Source organism: Leiobunum rupestre, chromosome 10 (assembly GCF_980474605.1).
Source record: "Leiobunum rupestre chromosome 10, qqLeiRupe1.1.hap1, whole genome shotgun sequence".
In the NCBI taxonomy this organism is placed as follows: domain Eukaryota; kingdom Metazoa; phylum Arthropoda; class Arachnida; order Opiliones; family Sclerosomatidae; genus Leiobunum; species Leiobunum rupestre.
Window position 1 is genome coordinate 4,251,593 of NC_143393.1, and position 19,608 is coordinate 4,271,200.

Below are 19,608 nucleotides of genomic sequence, written 5' to 3' on the forward strand. Positions count from 1 at the left end.
GTAGATAGAGGATGGCCCTTGCCCCCCGCGCGTAAAATAGACACAGCGGGTGTCCCCTCTCGCTAGCTAAAAGTGTCGTTTTTACATCAGGTGTGGATTCTTCGCGCTAAAATGGTTATAACAAACGATTGTTCCCACCAAAAATGTAAAATCCATCTCCGCTGTTCTCGGATGAGGACGTAGCCATTTAAGTTTTTATCAATTTTTATATTTTTAGCTTGGCGATGTATTCCAAAATTAAATGGTAACCAGTATGCGTTACAATTTCAAGATGCAAGATACTCGAGAATGGTAAAATAGTCTATATTTAAAGTTAAAATGCGAAAACTATATTTGTATAGTCGAAATTTATTTTAACGTATTAAAATAAAAATTCATCTTTCTGACAAGAGTCTTACCCATCATACATACACCATCTAATCTGGAATCTATGTTTAACAATTGGAGGAATTCGTGTTTACGATAGGCTCTTTTTTAACGTAACTTAGTACATTAATTGAGTATTTTGAAATATTTTAATATCGGAATTTTTTTGATGTATTAAAAGTAGAGTTAAGATGCTTTTATAGTATTTTCTATGTATTAGCATATCTGAACTTGCGGTTCAATTTTGGGTACATGGACCACTTACACGCTAATGATATTCAAATGAAGTTTAAAAATATTTCCATTTGAACGAGTCCCTCTTTTTATATCAGCAAAGTACTGAACGATTCTATCTTATGGATTTAAATAGTTCTAACAATAGTACAACTACAACATTTGAGAAAGACACTTTTCCCATTGTGAAAGTGGAATACAAAATAAGAATCACTTCAATTTAAAACGCACTTTAAATTTAAGTATAGACTATTTTACCATTCTCGAGTAACTCTTTTTTCTTTAAAAGCTGAAGAAATATTAGAAACGACATCAGTGATCAATTAATTGTTTCCGAGTATGACAGACGATTTTTGATATTAAAGAGTCATTTTTCAAAAGTAAGATTGTTTTCGGTTATTTTTTTTAAAGCTAGCTTAGAAATCACATTATTTTTATATATAATTATTTAGTTGTAATGTTAATTCTTAATTACTGGTAGCCTTCACTAGAAACTATTATAAGAATTATATATGAATTTATAACCAAGCGTGTATTTACCACTAGTGAATGCAATATCAGTCGAAGAATTGAAGAAAGACGGAATCACGTCATTATTAAGAACTGGTGACTACTTCTGTATATATTGTGACGGTTCAGTTTTTCATGTTCCAACTGTCGGACGGCTAGCATGGTACTGTGACGGATACTCAATCTGTTTGAAGTACCGTAAAGCTGTTTATTTCCAATCAAAAAGAATTCTAAGTATAAGAATTCATCCAGGTGTATTAAAAGCGTTACCACGCATATATTTGTGTTTAAATTGTGATATGTTGGGCACTAAGAGAGCAGCCAATTTGTCATATTGCGAAGTAACTGGTGGATGTTGTGTATTTCCAAAAATTAAAAAATAATAATAGTATGTGTGTGTTTTTCTATTATTTTTCCACCTATATTTGGCGTATTGAAAGCTATTTTAACGTATTGAACGTAGAGTCAGGGGTTTTTATAGTATTTTACTACCTATATTTACATTTTGGAAAGCTATTTAAACGTATTGAGCGAACAGAGTATTTTGCATTATTTATGTTAATAAAAGGTAATTATTGTAGAAAATAAAAGATATTTTAATTAAAACATTTCGGTGATCTATTCCAAAATTAAATGGTAACCCCGTATGCGTAACAATTTCAATATGCAAGATACTCGAGAATGGTAAAATAGTCTATATTTAAAGTTAAAATGCGAAAACTATATTTGTAGTGTTCAATTTAAAAGAAAATTACTTCAGCTTTTAAATAAGATTTTTTTTCTGTATCTACCCTATATCATTTACATATTATTTTTTTATTCTAATTTAACCATAACTTTAAAAACGTTGCACGTCTGAATAGCTGTGTAGAGTACGATTAACAGAGATAAATATTTCTGGGTTCAGTTAATGTGATGATTCGAGTGAAAAATTTGAATATGTTAAAGTTATTGGATTGAAGGAAACTTCAGTGTTTTCAGAGTGATAATTAAGGGAAGTTGCCGTACAATATAGTTGAAAATTATCTTTTTAAGTCTGTGTCCACCCATTGATTATGTTAAGAAGTGAAAAAATTTCATTTAGCAAGCTTTTCTTCAATTTCGGTATCCACCCTGTATCATTTAAAAGCTCAAGCATTGTTTTTATCAAGTTAATTTCAAAAATATCTTAAAACAAGCTTCCCTAAGTCTGACTAGCTCTGTAGGGTAATAATAAAATAGCTAAATATTTTTTGGGTTTAATACTTGTGATGCTTAGTGAAAATTTTCCATATATTACAGTATTAGGTTGGCTAATTATTTTTTTCACCTGCTACCATTCTCAACGGGTGAACATAGAATAACAAAGATAATTGTCCAATATATTTAAAGCCAACTTTCCTTACATTTCTCTATGAAAACACTGAAGCTTCTTTCAATGCGATAACTTTATTACATTCATTTTTTTTCCAGAATTACAATTATTGAATCGAAAAAAATATGGAACCACCCTAGAATTAACCAACACAGGTATTCAGAAGAGATGGTGTTCAATTTAAAAAAATTACTTTTTTTGGATCCACCCTATATCAGTTATATAAAACCTGAAATTATTTATTTTTTTGAATTCTAATTTAACCATCACTTTAAAAACGGTAACTCCCCTTAAATTTCAAACTGAAAACACTAAAGTTTCATGCAATCCAATAACTTTGACTTTTGAAAATTTTTCATTCAGAATCATCACATTAAATGGGAGCCACTCTGTATCGTAAAATTAAAAACTCAAGCATTGTTTTTATCAAGTTAATTTTAAACATATCTTAAAACACGCTTCCCTAAGTCTGACTAGCTCTGTAGGTTAATAATAAAATAGCTAAATATTTTTTGGGAGTCAATAATTTTGATTCTGAGTGAAATATTTGCATATATTACAGTATTAGTTTGGCTAATTAATTTTTTTTCATCTGCTACCATACTCAATGGGTGAACATAGAATAACAAGGGTAATTTTCCATTATATTTAAAACCAACTTCCCTTACAGTTCACTATGGAAACACTGAAGCTTCTTTCAATGCGATAACTTAATGACATGCAATTTTTTTGCCCAGAATTACAATAATTGAATCGAAAAATTATCCAACTCGGCTTATTACGCGGATAATACAGAAATATAAATTACTTGATCAAAACGTTTTACGAATAATTTTGAGAGCTTTATCTATTGAATAAAAGTTAACCATCCCCAACCTCAAGGGTGGTATCGCGCTTAGATAGAAGACCCGATATGTTCGCGAATTCCGACAACGACCATAATTTCAAACTTATGTTTTTTTATATTTTTTATTTATTTCTTTCTTTTATTTTGTTTAATTATATATATTTAAAATTGAAGCTGAAACAAATTTTAAAATGACTTTGGTTTCCCAATAAGACATGCTACCCTCCCCACCTCGCCGTCTTGCACGCGTGCGCTGATTTCCCCTGGGGGGGCGCGGTCTGGGGCGCGGATTTCTCGGGGGGCGCGTCGCGGTTAATTTAAAAATCAAATGAAAACATAGATTTAAGTGTTTTGCGCGGTTAATTTGACTTTGAAACATGGATTTGAGTGTTTTGACGTCATAGAATATTCGTTGTTAAAGTAACGTAGAATGGAAATATTTTTAAACTTTATTTTAATATCATTGTAGTACTTAAATATGCTGGGCACTTGAACCTATATCACGAGTATTTCTTAAAACGACTATACATCTAAACTCTACTTTTAACGCGGGCAAAATACAATTCCGATATTCAAATATTTAAAAATACTTAATGAAAAGAGACTTTAACCGTTTTTAAAATTCACAATATATTTATGCCATCCCGATTCTCTTTGAGCTACGGAATAATATTTCTGGGTTTAAACCCCCCAAAATGACGTAATCTATAAAAATGACGTAATCTATAAAAATGACGTAATTTAAAAATGACTCACTAAAGATGACGTAATCTACACCATGAAACGTAAAGATTACGTAGATGCGTTGTGGTTTTCATAAGCCAGCCGCTATGGGAAAGAGGAAGATGTCTCAGCTTAGGGTACCCAAGAAATGCGGGATATGCTCGGAAATATACCGGTCCGTGAGAGGTTTCAAACAACATTTAATGACACATTTATCTTGTAATACAATGAAAGAAGATTCGGATCTGGCGTGTGATTGTGATACGAGTGAATCGCTCCATTACACGGAGGCCGAGGAAATGTCAGATGATAAAATTATCGATTATCTTAACGAACTTATTGTGGCATGTAAAAAGCGCGGTGCCACAATGGAATCAACCGAACCAACTACATCTAACCTGCCAGCCGAATTAAAAATGCCGACTGAAAAGGAAATGGCTGCTCTGATTTATTTTCAAGAATATTGTAAAACTAATCAAATTCATAATATTAAAACCGCTGTAAAGAAAATGTGAATAAACGTTTTTATATTGAATACATTGTTATTTTTAAAGGTGACCGTATAAAGTAAATTTTACATTGATAAATTGACACTTAATATTTTTAAAATACGTTTATAATATTTTTCCAACGTGGGCGAATGAATGGACGCAATGAACTATTAATTACATAATCTAAAAAATGACGCGAGCAATGAGAAATAACGAGTCGGATTTATAAGATAATAAAAAATATTTATTTTTACAAAAATTTTTATAAGATGATATATTACAAAAATTATTTTTCTTTTACGAGTCAAATAAAAATATTATAGTGCGATACAAAAAAAAATTAAAATGGACATCGTATTTGGTTATCTATTTCAGCGCGGTTCTGGGTAATCCAGTCGGCGAAAAGTAGACTTCGTTCCAAAGAACACGGTTGTCGGGTGTTTAGAGTTTGATGTCTGAATAGACATTTCACTGGCGGGGGCGTATCAAAAGTCACAGCTCGGGGACAGTCAAAAGTTTCCAAATCGTATATGGCGGTCTCAATATAATCGGCTAAAAATTTACACTTTACGTCTCCTTTTGTAAAAATCATATCAGCACTCGAAACAGCTGATATAAGGCAGGCGGGTAGTTTATAATACGGGAGATACCCCGCGGTCCAGCAAATACCGTGAAGGTTCCTAGACACCCAGCCGTTTTGTCTTTTAATGGCGTTCGGAAGTTGTTGTACTGGATAGGGTTGTTCGAAAGTCCAAGCTTGAACGGCGGGAGGGGTCGATACTGTTGATATAGCTAGTTCCTTCACGACAATGTCGGGGGGCTCTCCGCCGGAGCGCGAGGCGGATTTTCCTAGTAGAAAGTCAAATTCGACAACGGCCATTCTCGCCATGCCACCGACACGATACTGAGGGTTTAGTTATGAATAAAACGGGGTGTAGTCGCGCGACGGGAATTTATACTCCGTTTATGACGACGTAACACTAGCCTTTGAGAAAAAACGCGCGCGGCTAAAGAACAGTAGCCTCCGCTATATGTATGCATAAATATTTTTTCGTCCCAAAGTTCCCCCGACCGCCCCCCCCCCCCGAGAAATCCGCGCCCCAGACCGCGCCCCCCCAGGGGAAATCAGCGCACGCGTGCAAGACGGCGAGGTGGGGAGGGTAGCATGTCTTATTGGGAAACCAAAGTCATTTTAAAATTTGTTTCAGCTTCAATTTTAAATATATATAATTAAACAAAATAAAAGAAAGAAATAAATAAAAAATATAAAAAACATAGTTTGAAATTATGGTCGTTGTCGGAATTCGCGAACATATCGGGTCTTCTATCTAAGCGCGATACCACCCTTGAGGTTGGGGATGGTTAACTTTTATTCAATAGATAAAGCTCTCAAAATTATTCGTAAAACGTTTTGATCAAGTAATTTATATTTCTGTATTATCCGCGTAATAAGCCGAGTTGGATAATTTTTCGATTCAATTATTGTAATTCTGGGCAAAAAAATTGCATGTCATTAAGTTATCGCATTGAAAGAAGCTTCAGTGTTTCCATAGTGAACTGTAAGGGAAGTTGGTTTTAAATATAATGGAAAATTACCCTTGTTATTCTATGTTCACCCATTGAGTATGGTAGCAGATGAAAAAAAATTAATTAGCCAAACTAATACTGTAATATATGCAAATATTTCACTCAGAATCAAAATTATTGACTCCCAAAAAATATTTAGCTATTTTATTATTAACCTACAGAGCTAGTCAGACTTAGGGAAGCGTGTTTTAAGATATGTTTAAAATTAACTTGATAAAAACAATGCTTGAGTTTTTAATTTTACGATACAGAGTGGCTCCCATTTAATGTGATGATTCTGAATGAAAAATTTTCAAAAGTCAAAGTTATTGGATTGCATGAAACTTTAGTGTTTTCAGTTTGAAATTTAAGGGAAGTTACCGTTATTAAAGTGATGGTTAAATTAGAATTGAAAAAAATAAATAATTTCAGGTTTTTTATAACTGATATAGGGTGGATCCAAAAAAAGTAATTTTTTTAAATTGAACACCATCTCTTCTGAATACCTGTGTTGGGTAATTCTAAGGTGGTCACATATTTTTTTTTCGATTCCATAATCGTAATTCTGGGAAAAAAATGCATGTAATAAAGTTATCGCATTGAAAGAAGCTTCAGTGTTTTCATAGTGAAATGTAAGGGAAGTTGGCTTTAAATATAGTGGAAAATTACCTTTATTATTCTATGTTCAACCATTGAGTATGGTAGCAGATGAAAAAAAAATTAATTAGTCAAACTAATACTGTAATATATGCAAATATTTCACTCAGAATCAAAATTATTGAATCCAAAAAATATTTAGCTATTTTATTATTAACCTACAGAGCTAGTCAGACTTAGTGAAGCGTGTTTTAAGATAAGTTAAAAATGAATTTGGAAAAAAAATTGCTTGAGCTTTTAATTTTACGATACAGAGTGGCTCCCATTTAATGTGATGATTCTGAGTGAAAAAATTTCAAAAGTCAAAGTTATTGGATTGCATGAAACTTTAGTGTTTTCAGTTTGAAATTTAAGGGGAGTTACCGTTTTTAAAGTGATGGTTAAATTAGAATTCAAAAAAATAAATAATTTCAGGTTTTATATAACTGATATAGGGTGGATCCAAAAAAAGTATTTTTTTTAAATTGAACACCATCTCTTCTGAATACCTGTGTTGGTTAATTCTAGGGTGGTTCCATATTTTTTTCGATTCAATAATTGTAATTCTGGAAAAAAAATGAATGTAATAAAGTTATCGCATTGAAAGAAGCTTCAGTGTTTTCATAGAGAAATGTAAGGAAAGTTGGCTTTAAATATATTGGACAATTATCTTTGTTATTCTATGTTCACCCGTTGAGAATGGTAGCAGGTGAAAAAAATAATTAGCCAACCTAATACTGTAATATATGGAAAATTTTCACTAAGCATCACAAGTATTAAACCCAAAAAATATTTAGCTATTTTATTATTACCCTACAGAGCTAGTCAGACTTAGGGAAGCTTGTTTTAAGATATTTTTGAAATTAACTTGATAAAAACAATGCTTGAGCTTTTAAATGATACAGGGTGGATACCGAAATTGAAGAAAAGCTTGCTAAATGAAATTTTTTCACTTCTTAACATAATCAATGGGTGGACACAGACTTAAAAAGATAATTTTCAACTATATTGTACGGCAACTTCCCTTAATTATCACTCTGAAAACACTGAAGTTTCCTTCAATCCAATAACTTTAACATATTCAAATTTTTCACTCGAATCATCACATTAACTGAACCCAGAAATATGTATCTCTGTTAATCGTACTCTACACAGCTATTCAGACGTGCAACGTTTTTAAAGTTATGGTTAAATTAGAATAAAAAAATAATATGTAAATGATATAGGGTAGATACAGAAAAAAATCTTATTTAAAAGCTGAAGTAATTTTCTTTTAAATTGAACACTACAAATATAGTTTTCGCATTTTAACTTTAAATATAGACTATTTTACCATTCTCGAGTATCTTGCATATTGAAATTGTTACGCATACGGGGTTACCATTTAATTTTGGAATAGATCACCGAAATGTTTTAATTAAAATATCTTTTATTTTCTACAATAATTACCTTTTATTAACATAAATAATGCAAAATACTCTGTACGCTCAATACGTTTAAATAGCTTTCCAAAATGTAAATATAGGTAGTAAAATACTATAAAAACCCCTGACTCTACGTTCAATACGTTAAAATAGCTTTCAATACGCCAAATATAGGTGGAAAAATAATAGAAAAACACACACATACTATTATTATTTTTTAATTTTTGGAAATACACAACATCCACCAGTTACTTCGCAATATGACAAATTGGCTGCTCTCTTAGTGCCCAACATATCACAATTTAAACACAAATATATGCGTGGTAACGCTTTTAATACACCTGGAGGAATTCTTATACTTAGAATTCTTTTTGATTGGAAATAAACAGCTTTACGGTACTTCAAACAGATTGAGTATCCGTCACAGTACCATGCTAGCCGTCCGACAGTTGGAACATGAAAAACTGAACCGTCACAATATATACAGAAGTAGTCACTAGTTCTTAATAATGACGTGATTCCGTCTTTCTTCAATTCTTCGACTGATATTGCATTCACTAGTGGTAAATACACGCTTGGTTATAAATTCATATATAATTCTTATAATAGTTTCTAGTGAAGGCTACCAGTAATTAAGAATTAACATTACAACTAAATAATTATATATAAAAATAATGTGATTTCTAAGCTAGCTTTAAAAAAAATAACCGAAAACAATCTTACTTTTGAAAAATGACTCTTTAATATCAAAAATCGTCTGTCATACTCGGAAACAATTAATTGATCACTGATGTCGTTTCTAATATTTCTTCAGCTTTTAAAGAAAAAAGAGTTACTCGAGAATGGTAAAATAGTCTATACTTAAATTTAAAGTGCGTTTTAAATTGAAGTGATTCTTATTTTGTATTCCACTTTCACAATGGGAAAAGTGTCTTTCTCAAATGTTGTAGTTGTACTATTGTTAGAACTATTTAAATCCATAAGATAGAATCGTTCAGTACTTTGCTGATATAAAAAGAGGGACTCGTCAAATGGAAATATTTTTAAACTTCATTTGAATATCATTAGCGTGTAAGTGGTCCATGTACCCAAAATTGAACCGCAAGTTCAGATATGCTAATACATAGAAAATACTATAAAAGCATCTTAACTCTACTTTTAATACATCAAAAAAAATTCCGATATTAAAATATTTCAAAATACTCAATTAATGTACTAAGTTACGTTAAAAAAGAGCCTATCGTAAACACGAATTCCTCCAATTGTTAAACATAGATTCCAGATTAGATGGTGCATGTATGATGGGTAAGACTCTTGTCAGAAAGATGAATTTTTATTTTAATACGTTAAAATAAATTTCGACTATACAAATATAGTTTTCGCATTTTAACTTTAAATATAGACTATTTTACCATTCTCGAGTATCTTGCATCTTGAAATTGTAACGCATACTGGTTACCATTTAATTTTGGAATACATCGCCAAGCTAAAAATATAAAAATTGATAAAAACTTAAATGGCTACGTCCTCATCCGAGAACAGCGGAGATGGATTTTACATTTTTGGTGGGAACAATCGTTTGTTATAACCATTTTAGCGCGAAGAATCCACACCTGATGTAAAAACGACACTTTTAGCTAGCGAGAGGGGACACCCGCTGTGTCTATTTTACGCGCGGGGGGCAAGGGCCATCCTCTATCTACCCTTTACCCCTTAGGGCCGATATTCCGTAAGACGGATAGCTTTGCGCATCGTAAAAGTGTTTGAAAATAATGTTACACGGGGAAAGTGTTTGTCGGTGAAAATAGTTATGAATAGATACACAAAGGGCTCGACCCATTGAACTATTTGGATTTATTTCATAACACCACTCGCACGTGGAAAAAAGTGTTTGACAGATGCCGTAGGGGGCCCATTACTCGGGTTTATAGCTACTGGCTGTTTGCATAACATCATGTCAGATGATTCCACCAGCCCTACCGAATAGGGACGATCCCGCCTTTCCCGTTACTCGCCTTATCGCGAACAATCCTAAAAACGCATTACTAATCGCGTTGATTTTACTTTTAATGGGACTTGTAGAATTTCTATCTCTTTGGTTTACCAATATGGCCGTCGCTATACACATAACACCGCAAAATTTGACTAATCGCGTGAGTCATTGAGTCAACCCATTACGTCATCCTGATTACGTCATCAAATTATTATCGCTATATAAGGGATTCATCCCCGTCATCCATCGGCAGTACACTACAAACCGTTTCTCGAGCATCATGTCTAAACGAAGCTGTGTAGATAACGTTCCAGCGCCTACTAAAATGTCTAAATTTGATCCGACTCAGCGGAAAGTTAACCCTCGGTATTCACTTTCATCCGAGCTTTTCGTTACTACGGGTTTTACGTCTGAGCTCGATATATCTGTAGCTCTATGCAATAAAATCACACACCAGGTCTTTGAAATGTCTTCGCGCGCCTGGGATGATTTATACGGCCACTGGGAACAAATAAATGATCCCCAACGGTTGCCCTTTCGATCACCGTTCCCGCTATCTGATGCGCTAGTGACCGCCGCCATGTCTGACCAAAAAGAATTAACCTTGCAAAGTACGATATCCGAAGCGTCGGTCGTAATCAAAGCGCCGGAAACTCGAGAATTGGACAGACTCAAATATTTCATTAATTCGCACATTCAACTCCTTAAAGTGAACCAAAAACTCTTTGAATTAATGGGTTACGTTATAACCGATAATTATCGTAAAATTTACGAAATATTGTATAAAGAACCATGTGCACCCAACAATTTATTTCTATCGGATGAACATGAAAGGTATGATACCGTTGTCCGCTATGCGTCCAATTACGTAACAGCATTTAAAATTATTGACGATTTTAAAGAAACAGTGGCCAACCAAAATATGTTTTGTGTATTTAACTTTTACAATTTGTTTAATATGGTATCTACACACCATAAATATATTAAAACTAAATTGTTTTATCTTTAAACGTTTTCATCCGCTTAATGTACTGTAACTTTGAATATCTAAATAAAACCTTATAATTTGTATACACTCTGCTCTTTTTTTCCAAAACACTTTTACCGATGAACGCCCGCTATTTTACGCTACCCTTAGGGGCCCGAAAGTGTTTGTCGGCGAAAACCAACCAACTCGAAAGACAGGGGGGTGACATTCACTATGACGGGTAGGCTGTTTGCATAACATCGTGTCACCGCCATAGGGTGGGGCAGATAACCTATTGACCTATAATGGGTTAGCACCTGGGTTTTATGGGTTATAACCCGGGTTTTATGGGTTATAACATCGTAAATCATCTAACCTTTTGACCTAAATTGGGTTACCACCTAGGCTGTTTGCATAACATCGTGTCACCGCCATAGGGGCAGATAACCTATTGACCTAAAATGGGTTAGCACCTGGGTTTTATGGGTTATAACATCGTAAATCAGCTAACCTTTTGACCTAAAATGGGGTGCCTCCAGCTATTAACTATGACGGGCCGGCTGTTTGCATAACATCGTGTCACCACCATAGGGGCAGATAACCTATTGACCTAACATCGTAAATCAGCTAACCTATTGACCTGCCGAAAATGTACGCAAAATGGGGGACCCTACAGGGGCCTGTTTCACCCTTATTTAACGGCTGTTTGCATCGTGTCCATAGGGGCAGATAACCTATTGACCTAACATCGTAAATCAACCTCGTAAAACAGCTAACCTTTTGACCCCGCCGAAAATGTACGCAAAATGGGGGCCCTACAGGGGCCTGTTTCACCCTATTTATTGTCCACACCGCCATAGGGGCAGATAACCTATTCACCCAGGGTTAGGTTTTATAAGGGTAACATCGTAAATCAGCTAACCTTTTGACCCCGCCGAATATTGCCGCAAAATGGGGGCCCCTACAGGGGCCCGTTTCACCCCCGTTTCCCCCGCCCGCAGGTGCCCCCTTATCGGTAGAACGCCTCACTTATCTCTCTTACGTACTTTTTTCAAGAGCACCAAATATCATTAGGAAAAGAGTTGCTGCCAATCGTTCCTAATTTCCCAAGTCCGAGTAACGACAAGGCTTTACCGTCTTCAGTGCCTCTTTCAAGTAAGTAAACTTAAGTTAATAAAATTACTGAATTGATAAAATAATAAACCATTCTCCCTAGCTGCAGATATCCCTGAAGTTCCTGAACTTTATTTTGTATCAACTTCAACTAATAATAAATCCAATGCACCTATAAAGAGTAGCTTGATCAAAAACCACGACAGCAATTCTACAAAAAATAGGAAACTGCCCAATAGCTACTTACGTACAAGTCATACAAAAAGAGTTCAAGACTCCTATGAAAAGGCACCTGAGATAAATAACTCGACTTTTAAAATCAATGAAGAAAAAGCTGTAAATAATTGTAAACCACGCAGTATGTTTAAGCAAATTTCGTACAATTTGGTTTTAAAGTCTACAAAAAATAAAATATTTTTAGGTATTCAAAATGTACTAGAAGGCGTCCTTCATCAAATCCGACAGATTACAGACGCACAAGCCACCATATTAAGAAAGATTGAAGGGCAATCAACTACAAATTGAAGGAAACGGTAGAATGCTGAACAAGATTTATCTGGAAAGCGACACGACAATTTCAAAACTTGATGTCGATAACTTGAACTTACCACTTAATTCTCAAGTCATAAAAATAATCAGTTTTTGTTGGTTTGTGTTTCTCAAGAACCCGCTTATTGTTTCCTAGTATTAACCAAAGTCAATTTTCTAGGTATCGTTTCCCGGAGGTTTAGGTGGTAGAAACTTAGGTGATGGCATAAGACAATGTAATTAGTGACAAAATGGCCAAGAAATATAATTGGGCTGGCCACGCCAAGTTGTCGTTTAAAAAATTGTTGAAGCAAAGATTTAATAATTAGTCATTACTTTTTGAAACTGACTATACATGATACCAGATGAAAATGAACCGAAGTTATCAGACCGCTATATCTCTCATACTAAGCGCATTTTCCATATGAGATCTCCCTTTAATCGAAGTTTTCGAATTTCGCTCCTTCATAGCTACACTATCGCCATCTATCGACTAGTAGGTTATGACGTGTATATCGAATATGGATACCCTCAATTCCCTAGTGCAATATTTGGCGGGAACTAAAGGGGGTGAAACTCCGATGGATTTTCATCTCCCCACGTTAAGGAAAAAGCGTTTTAAAATTTTGGCCCTCTCCTAAAACTTAGGTTCATTTACTTCTGATCATACATGTGTTAAGTTCCGATAAACCTATAAAAGTTCAATGTAAAAATTCACTTTTTAGGTGAAAACGAATTAATAATACCTTAAAGGAGACTCAGGAAAGCGAAATTGAGACTATCATTAAAGAATGGCTAAAACAAGCTACCAATCGAATCCAAAGCTCAATGAAAGCAAAAACTAAACCCACTCCACCGAGTGAAGAAAAGGAAGAGGATGGAAAAGAAGCAAACTCCGTGGTTGATGATTGATCAAATAAACCATTCTCCATACGATTTAAATAATTCACTTCACGAAAAATAGCTATAGCGTTTGAACTTTCAAATTTTAGTTTTGATACTTACTTTTAAATAAACTAAAAGAATTAGTTTTAAACTGTCGAATTTTGTGCTAGCATTTCCTACTATTTAAATTGCCAAATTTCATTAAATCTGAATTACTTTCATTTCAATTTTCGTCGTATATTACTGTAAATGTTTGGTTTTTGACAACTGTGTTAATATTTTAGGCAAGTGTATAGTCAGATTTAAACGAATCCATATCTGTATGTTGATGTAGGGTAAGTGTAGACGTGGTTTTGTTGACGTGTTAGTGAAGTTTATACGTGGTATTAATCAAATGTTGATGCTGGTTATGGGTAGTGCTATAGAAGTGTTTGAAAAGTGTACATATGAGGTTTAGTAAGTGTTGTTAAAGTGTAAAGATGGTAAGTGTTGTAATAGTGTAAAGATGGTGTTTGGTAAGTGTTAGAACTGTGTGATGGTGTTAAATCATTGTTAAAACAGTGTTTGGGTAGTGTTAAAAGAGTGTTTGGGTGGTGTTAAAGAGTGTTTGGGTGGTGTTAAAGAGTGTAAAGATTTATTTTTAACACGTGAAGATTTGTGTTATGCACGAGCGTCGTAGGTGTTGAACCACGGGTAAAACACGTTAAATAATCGTGTTTAAACACGTTATTTAGGCGGACATGATCAACCGTGGACACACGTTGATTGAGCACGTACAATACGCATGCCATAAACACGTGTAAATGACTTTAAGTTTGCTACCTGGGTATAGTTAGTTACCTGGACTGTTACTGTCCCTTTGACTTTTTCCATATTTCCCAAAAGTGCACTTAGCAAAGATGACTTTCCGCATCCTACTTCTCCGATAACTGCCACCAATTTTCCTTTCGTGACTGTTAAAGTGATGTCTTGAATGGTCGAAGTTTTTTCCTCCCAAGAAAATGATGTGTCGGAAAGATTAATTACTGAAAGAAAGGTGAAGAGTTTAATATTTTCATCAAAACATGTTTTAAATTAATTAAAAATTACCTTCATTCATTTTATTTTCATTAACAAGGTTGACGTAGGGCTCTATTTCTTCAGTTTTTAAAAAAATTCTTATTCTATCAACAGAAACCTTAGCCTGAAAAATATCAATATTTATTGCACTTTTATTTGTATTATGTAAATGAGACGATCTGCCGGCAACCTCGTTTAGTATTCCTCAGAAGAGATGTTTTAGATACGCAATGAAATACCAGGCTGATTTATTTTTTAGAGGGAACGACTTTTAGGTTAGAGCGTGAATTGGATTAAAAGGAACGCGAAACACCATCACAACATATATTAATATAAATAAGTTTGGCCGTATTTGCATGTTTTGTAAACAGTAAAGAGACAATGAATTGAAAAAGCGTTTTACGTATTTGTAATTTAATAACGTGTGGCTATTTAAATGTGTAAACTGTTACTTTAAATAGCTCCAATGACTGATTTAAATTTTTAAATTGGTTTTACAATTTTATATAAGTCTCTTTATATTTATAACATCTATTTCGATATTCGAGTCAGTAGACGTCAAGTAGAAGTTATATCTTTAAGGATTAGTGAAAAAAAGCACGTTGTAGATTTTGTTTGGAAGTGTTTGCCTCTGCAACGGGCGCCAGTATTAACGGAAATTTCGGAATTTGCGTAATTTTGTGTGTGCAATTATAATTGGAATCTGGTTTTGCTAATGAACTAAATATTAGATAAGACCATTTAAACTTATGTTTGAGTTAAATCAATGGCTTTACTAGCCCAAAAACCTTTTTCAATTTGCACTAAAACGCTATTATATACTTCTTTTAATTTTTAATTAAAAAATTTAAATATTTAAAAACACATACCAAAATTAGAGAATTGACCGCCGGGGGCATATACCTAAGAATATTTCGACTTTGGGCGAATAACCGGAACACAAAATACAGTGTTTTGGCGGATATTACTCCAAAGTTTTCGTCTTTCGTGTACATCACCAATGCGAAAAGAAATCCCTGAAATGGTATTCAGATGCAAAACAAAGTTTTAATTGTTAATAGAATATTTTCGAAAGCGTATTTGCCCATCTATGTTTCTCTAGATATTGTCGTCTACACACTTTGATTTAAAGTACCCAAACTTGGCACAATTGTTTTTAGTGTACAAAGAAAGAGAATCACTCTATTAATGTTCACTGCACGAAATTGAGATCCTAAGGACCCTATGATTTTGTTTTTATTTTCATGTTTTAGTGAATAGAAAAAGCGCCATTTGTATTCATTTTTTTTCTATCCGCGAGCCAATTTATGATCTTGGGTTCAGTACTTATACAGGGTGTATCCTAAATGATGGTAGGACCGAGCGTCTACGGGTTCTACAGATTATTGTAAGACGAAAATGATCTATGGCATTATTCCCATTTAGGCCACCATTTCGAAGTAACGAAATAATTGATGTATGGACGAACCCTTCATTTAACTTTACATTTGAATACCTTAACGTAAATTTGCGGTTTCATTCATAAACAGCGGCTGATATAAAAAATCTTTCTCGGTGAAGGCAACTTTTATGAATGAATAAAATATTCACGCGCTCACTACAAAATCATTTTGTTGGGGCGCGAACGCGCAATTTTTTATTTGTTACCATGGTAATTATTAATTTCTATTAGGAAATAAGTGAAAATAAACTTTACTAAACTTATTATAAAAACAAATCAGATAATCGCCATGGTAACGAAAAAATAGCGCGTTCAAGTCCCAACAAAATTATTTTTTTATTTCGGCCGCGTGCCGATGTTAATGAATGAAACCGCTTATTTACGTTAAAGTATTAAAATGTAAACATCAATTGTTTCGTAACTTCGAAATGGTGGCCTAAATCAGAAAAATGCCATACAACATTTTCGTCTTAAAATAATCTGTAGAACCCGTAGACGCTCGGTTCTACCACCATTTAGGATACACCCTGTATATTCGTGCACCTGGGATATCAATCATTCTTTACAATAATATGATCAACGCTACTAGCAGGGTCACGTATTTGATTATAACGTCATTTTTAACGCTCTAAAATTAAAAGGCTTAAATAACAAACCCTTTAAAAATATCATACGGATTTAAATTTTCCGATTGGGAAGATAATTTTGTCAAGCATATATTAAATAAATCACACATCACGATGAAAAAACAAATGATACATCAATCTGGAGCAAATTTGATGGCCAACATATCAAAATATTCTTTTGGGGTATTTTGACCTTGAGGTTTAAAATAAATTCGATTGTTTTAAACATGTTTTTTTTAGTTAGGCTTAGGCATTGACCACTTTGACCTTCATTTATAAACTTTGTTTCGAAACCATAAGAGGATGGCACCATAAGCTTTATTTGAAATATGTATTCTGCATATTGGTTACCTTAACCATTTGATTGAATGAAGTAAAAAGGAAAAGAAGGAAACGGTAATTTTTATGTTTTGACTTGATGCAAACAGAACGTTTTTCTCACTAAATTGCATTAGAAGCATGAACTTTTCCATTCCCGCCCATTCCAGTTTGGAACATTCTATATTCGATTCCCGTTGCTTATCAAATATTTGTCCTCCAACCATTTGCATTTCCTTTGACATAATGCGACAAGATGGAAAATCCATATCCGACCTTTCATATTGCTATTCTCCCGGTTAAGGTGGTGATTGTCTATAAACCGTTTCCGTGCAGCTCTTTATAACGAACTTCCACAAAATAACATTTTATTAAAAATTTCGTTGTCCACTTTTTGGTGGAAACAAAGTTTAAAGGAGCACCATAAACTTTCATAAAAAAGAGGATTATATATCAATTGTGTGTACTTAAATGTCACTGACACCTTGTTTGATTCGCTATAATCATTTAGGAGGACCAAAATACGCATTTCGTATTAAGTGATCAAATTCAAAATGCCAATAATATAAATCTTTATTGTTACCGGAAATGCTAGGGCATGCGTAATTGTTGCTGTAAAGGAGCTTAAGATCGCTATTTTTCGTAGAATGATATTTTCTTGCGATTTCAAATAGTTAATCTGCTTTTCGAAAGACATGTCCCATCCGTAGAGTTTCAAGACTTCCGTTCACTATTTCGTTCATTTTCGTCACTCTCTGATCCATGATGTTTATAAAACGAAGCTGCAAATGAACATATATAAGAGATACTAAAACAAGAAAAACAAATCATGATATTCATTGGAGCTAAACTCAGCGTATCATTGCTCCAAGGAATGGAAGAGGATCTATGGTTCATATTTGTTGCGCGCTTCTTTTATTCTTAGTCATTGTGGCCACATTGTAATAAACTTGATAACAAGAATATTGAATGTTTAGAGCATTTTTTCGTGTTTAATGATTTTGATTAACTAAAGTACCAATTTCTAAAATTAATTCTGGCTCATGACAATTCATTATCAGATGACTCCCAAGGCAAGCCGCCGTCAACGTAACCATTTTCAGAAGAATTACTGATGGGTAGCAAGTATAATTAAGCTTGTTCCGCATCCGTGATAATTAAACATTATGATTTCAATAGGTGATTATGAAAAATATCGGTGGTCACGTGATTTGGTTAAGTACTACCAAGTTGAAAGTATCAAAATTGGCCCTTTTTGTAAATTCGTCTGGCTAGTTGGGCAAGGGTTAGCGAGATTTCTCTAATTTCATTGTTCAATCGAAAGGATTTTTCGTTTTTCGTTTTGAGAGAAGTTTGCAAAGTCGTTAAATTAAGGTAATTGATTTATTAAAAGAAATATATTAAAATTCTATCCAAATTGATTTTAATTCATTTTCAGGTTTAATTCCTTTCAACCATAGGCGTTAGTACCAGTTCTTGTTTAAAGACGTTTAAACCGTTCGTACAATATAATACTAGATTTAAATCCTAATTATAAGTGTGGTCATTTATTTTACAGCCTTTAAAATGTCAACTAAAATTGTGCTTGTTTCTTTATCAATACTTGGTCTAGAACTATAAGAAATAAAATATATAATAAATTTGTTAACTTTATGTATTTTTAATAATTTTAGCGAATTTTAGAAAAATACTAACTTTTCAAACAATCAATCCATGGTTGGTGCTTTTTAAAAACGCGGACGATCGCGGGCCTCGGTAGGTGCAGACGAATTTAAGCAGCCGACGCTTTGTCAAAAAAATAACCCAACTCCCGTGAGCCTCTGCGCGCAATTCTTTTTCATAATCACCTATTGATTTTCCCCGCATTGGTGATGATGCCACTTAGCCATTCGCCTTAATGGTATTAGATAATATTGTCTGGATCGGTGATTTTGCCACTTGGCCATTGGCCATAATGCTTTTCAAATGCCTAATTCTTGTTAAAAAACCAATTGAGCTTCTACAGCCACTACAACCTTGGCTTTGTTGATTTTGCTTGATGACCGTGACTCTTACTGAGGCCACACAAATTATCCTTTATAGTACACCTGAATTCCATTTTTGATAGTGAAAGGCTGGGCCTCTCCAAAACGGTTAAATAATCGCAAAAACCATCTACTTTGAGAAAATATGCAAATATAACGAGGTTTTATATCCAGTTGTTGTCTTGTGTGCGGTTTGTTGCGATAATCTAAATGTTTAGAAAATGGCGCCGAAATACATACTTCTAAACTCTTCTTCAATTTCATCAAAACGCAAACGATGATAATGGCAACGAAGGTGAAGCACATTCCGTACAACCCGGAAACTCCCATGAACAGGTAAGTGAAGTAAGAGATCAGCACTACTTGAATAGGAAGTGATGCCATATAATGCAATTGTGAAAATGCGTTTGTGACACGTTGAACATCCACGGAAACAAGATTCATTAGAGTACCGCTGGGAAATTTGCACTTGGCTGAGCAGGATAATCTAAGGGCCTAAAAAT

At 33.9% G+C, this 19,608-nt stretch overlaps 2 protein-coding genes across 2 annotated transcripts in view; both read right to left on the reverse strand.

Annotated features, from left to right (window-relative positions):
- Nucleotides 1-19,469, reverse strand: part of LOC149923375 (multidrug resistance-associated protein 1-like) — an 82,738-nt gene extending 63,269 nt beyond the window's left edge. Inside the window, exons 1-5 of the mRNA XM_090161606.1 lie at nt 19,346-19,469; nt 17,665-17,863; nt 15,566-15,712; nt 14,727-14,820; nt 14,478-14,662 (exon numbers count right to left, since the gene is read on the reverse strand). Of these exons, the coding sequence (XP_090017732.1) occupies nt 14,478-14,662; nt 14,727-14,820; nt 15,566-15,712; nt 17,665-17,778 (540 nt within the window). The 5' untranslated portion in view covers nt 17,779-17,863; nt 19,346-19,469. The remainder of the gene's footprint in view (nt 1-14,477; nt 14,663-14,726; nt 14,821-15,565; nt 15,713-17,664; nt 17,864-19,345) is intronic.
- The window catches only part of LOC149923379 (ATP-binding cassette sub-family C member 1-like), a 37,263-nt gene continuing 36,805 nt past the window's right edge, over nt 19,151-19,608 (reverse strand). Inside the window, exon 10 of the mRNA XM_090161607.1 lies at nt 19,151-19,600. Coding sequence (XP_090017733.1) covers nt 19,151-19,600 — 450 coding nt within the window. The remainder of the gene's footprint in view (nt 19,601-19,608) is intronic.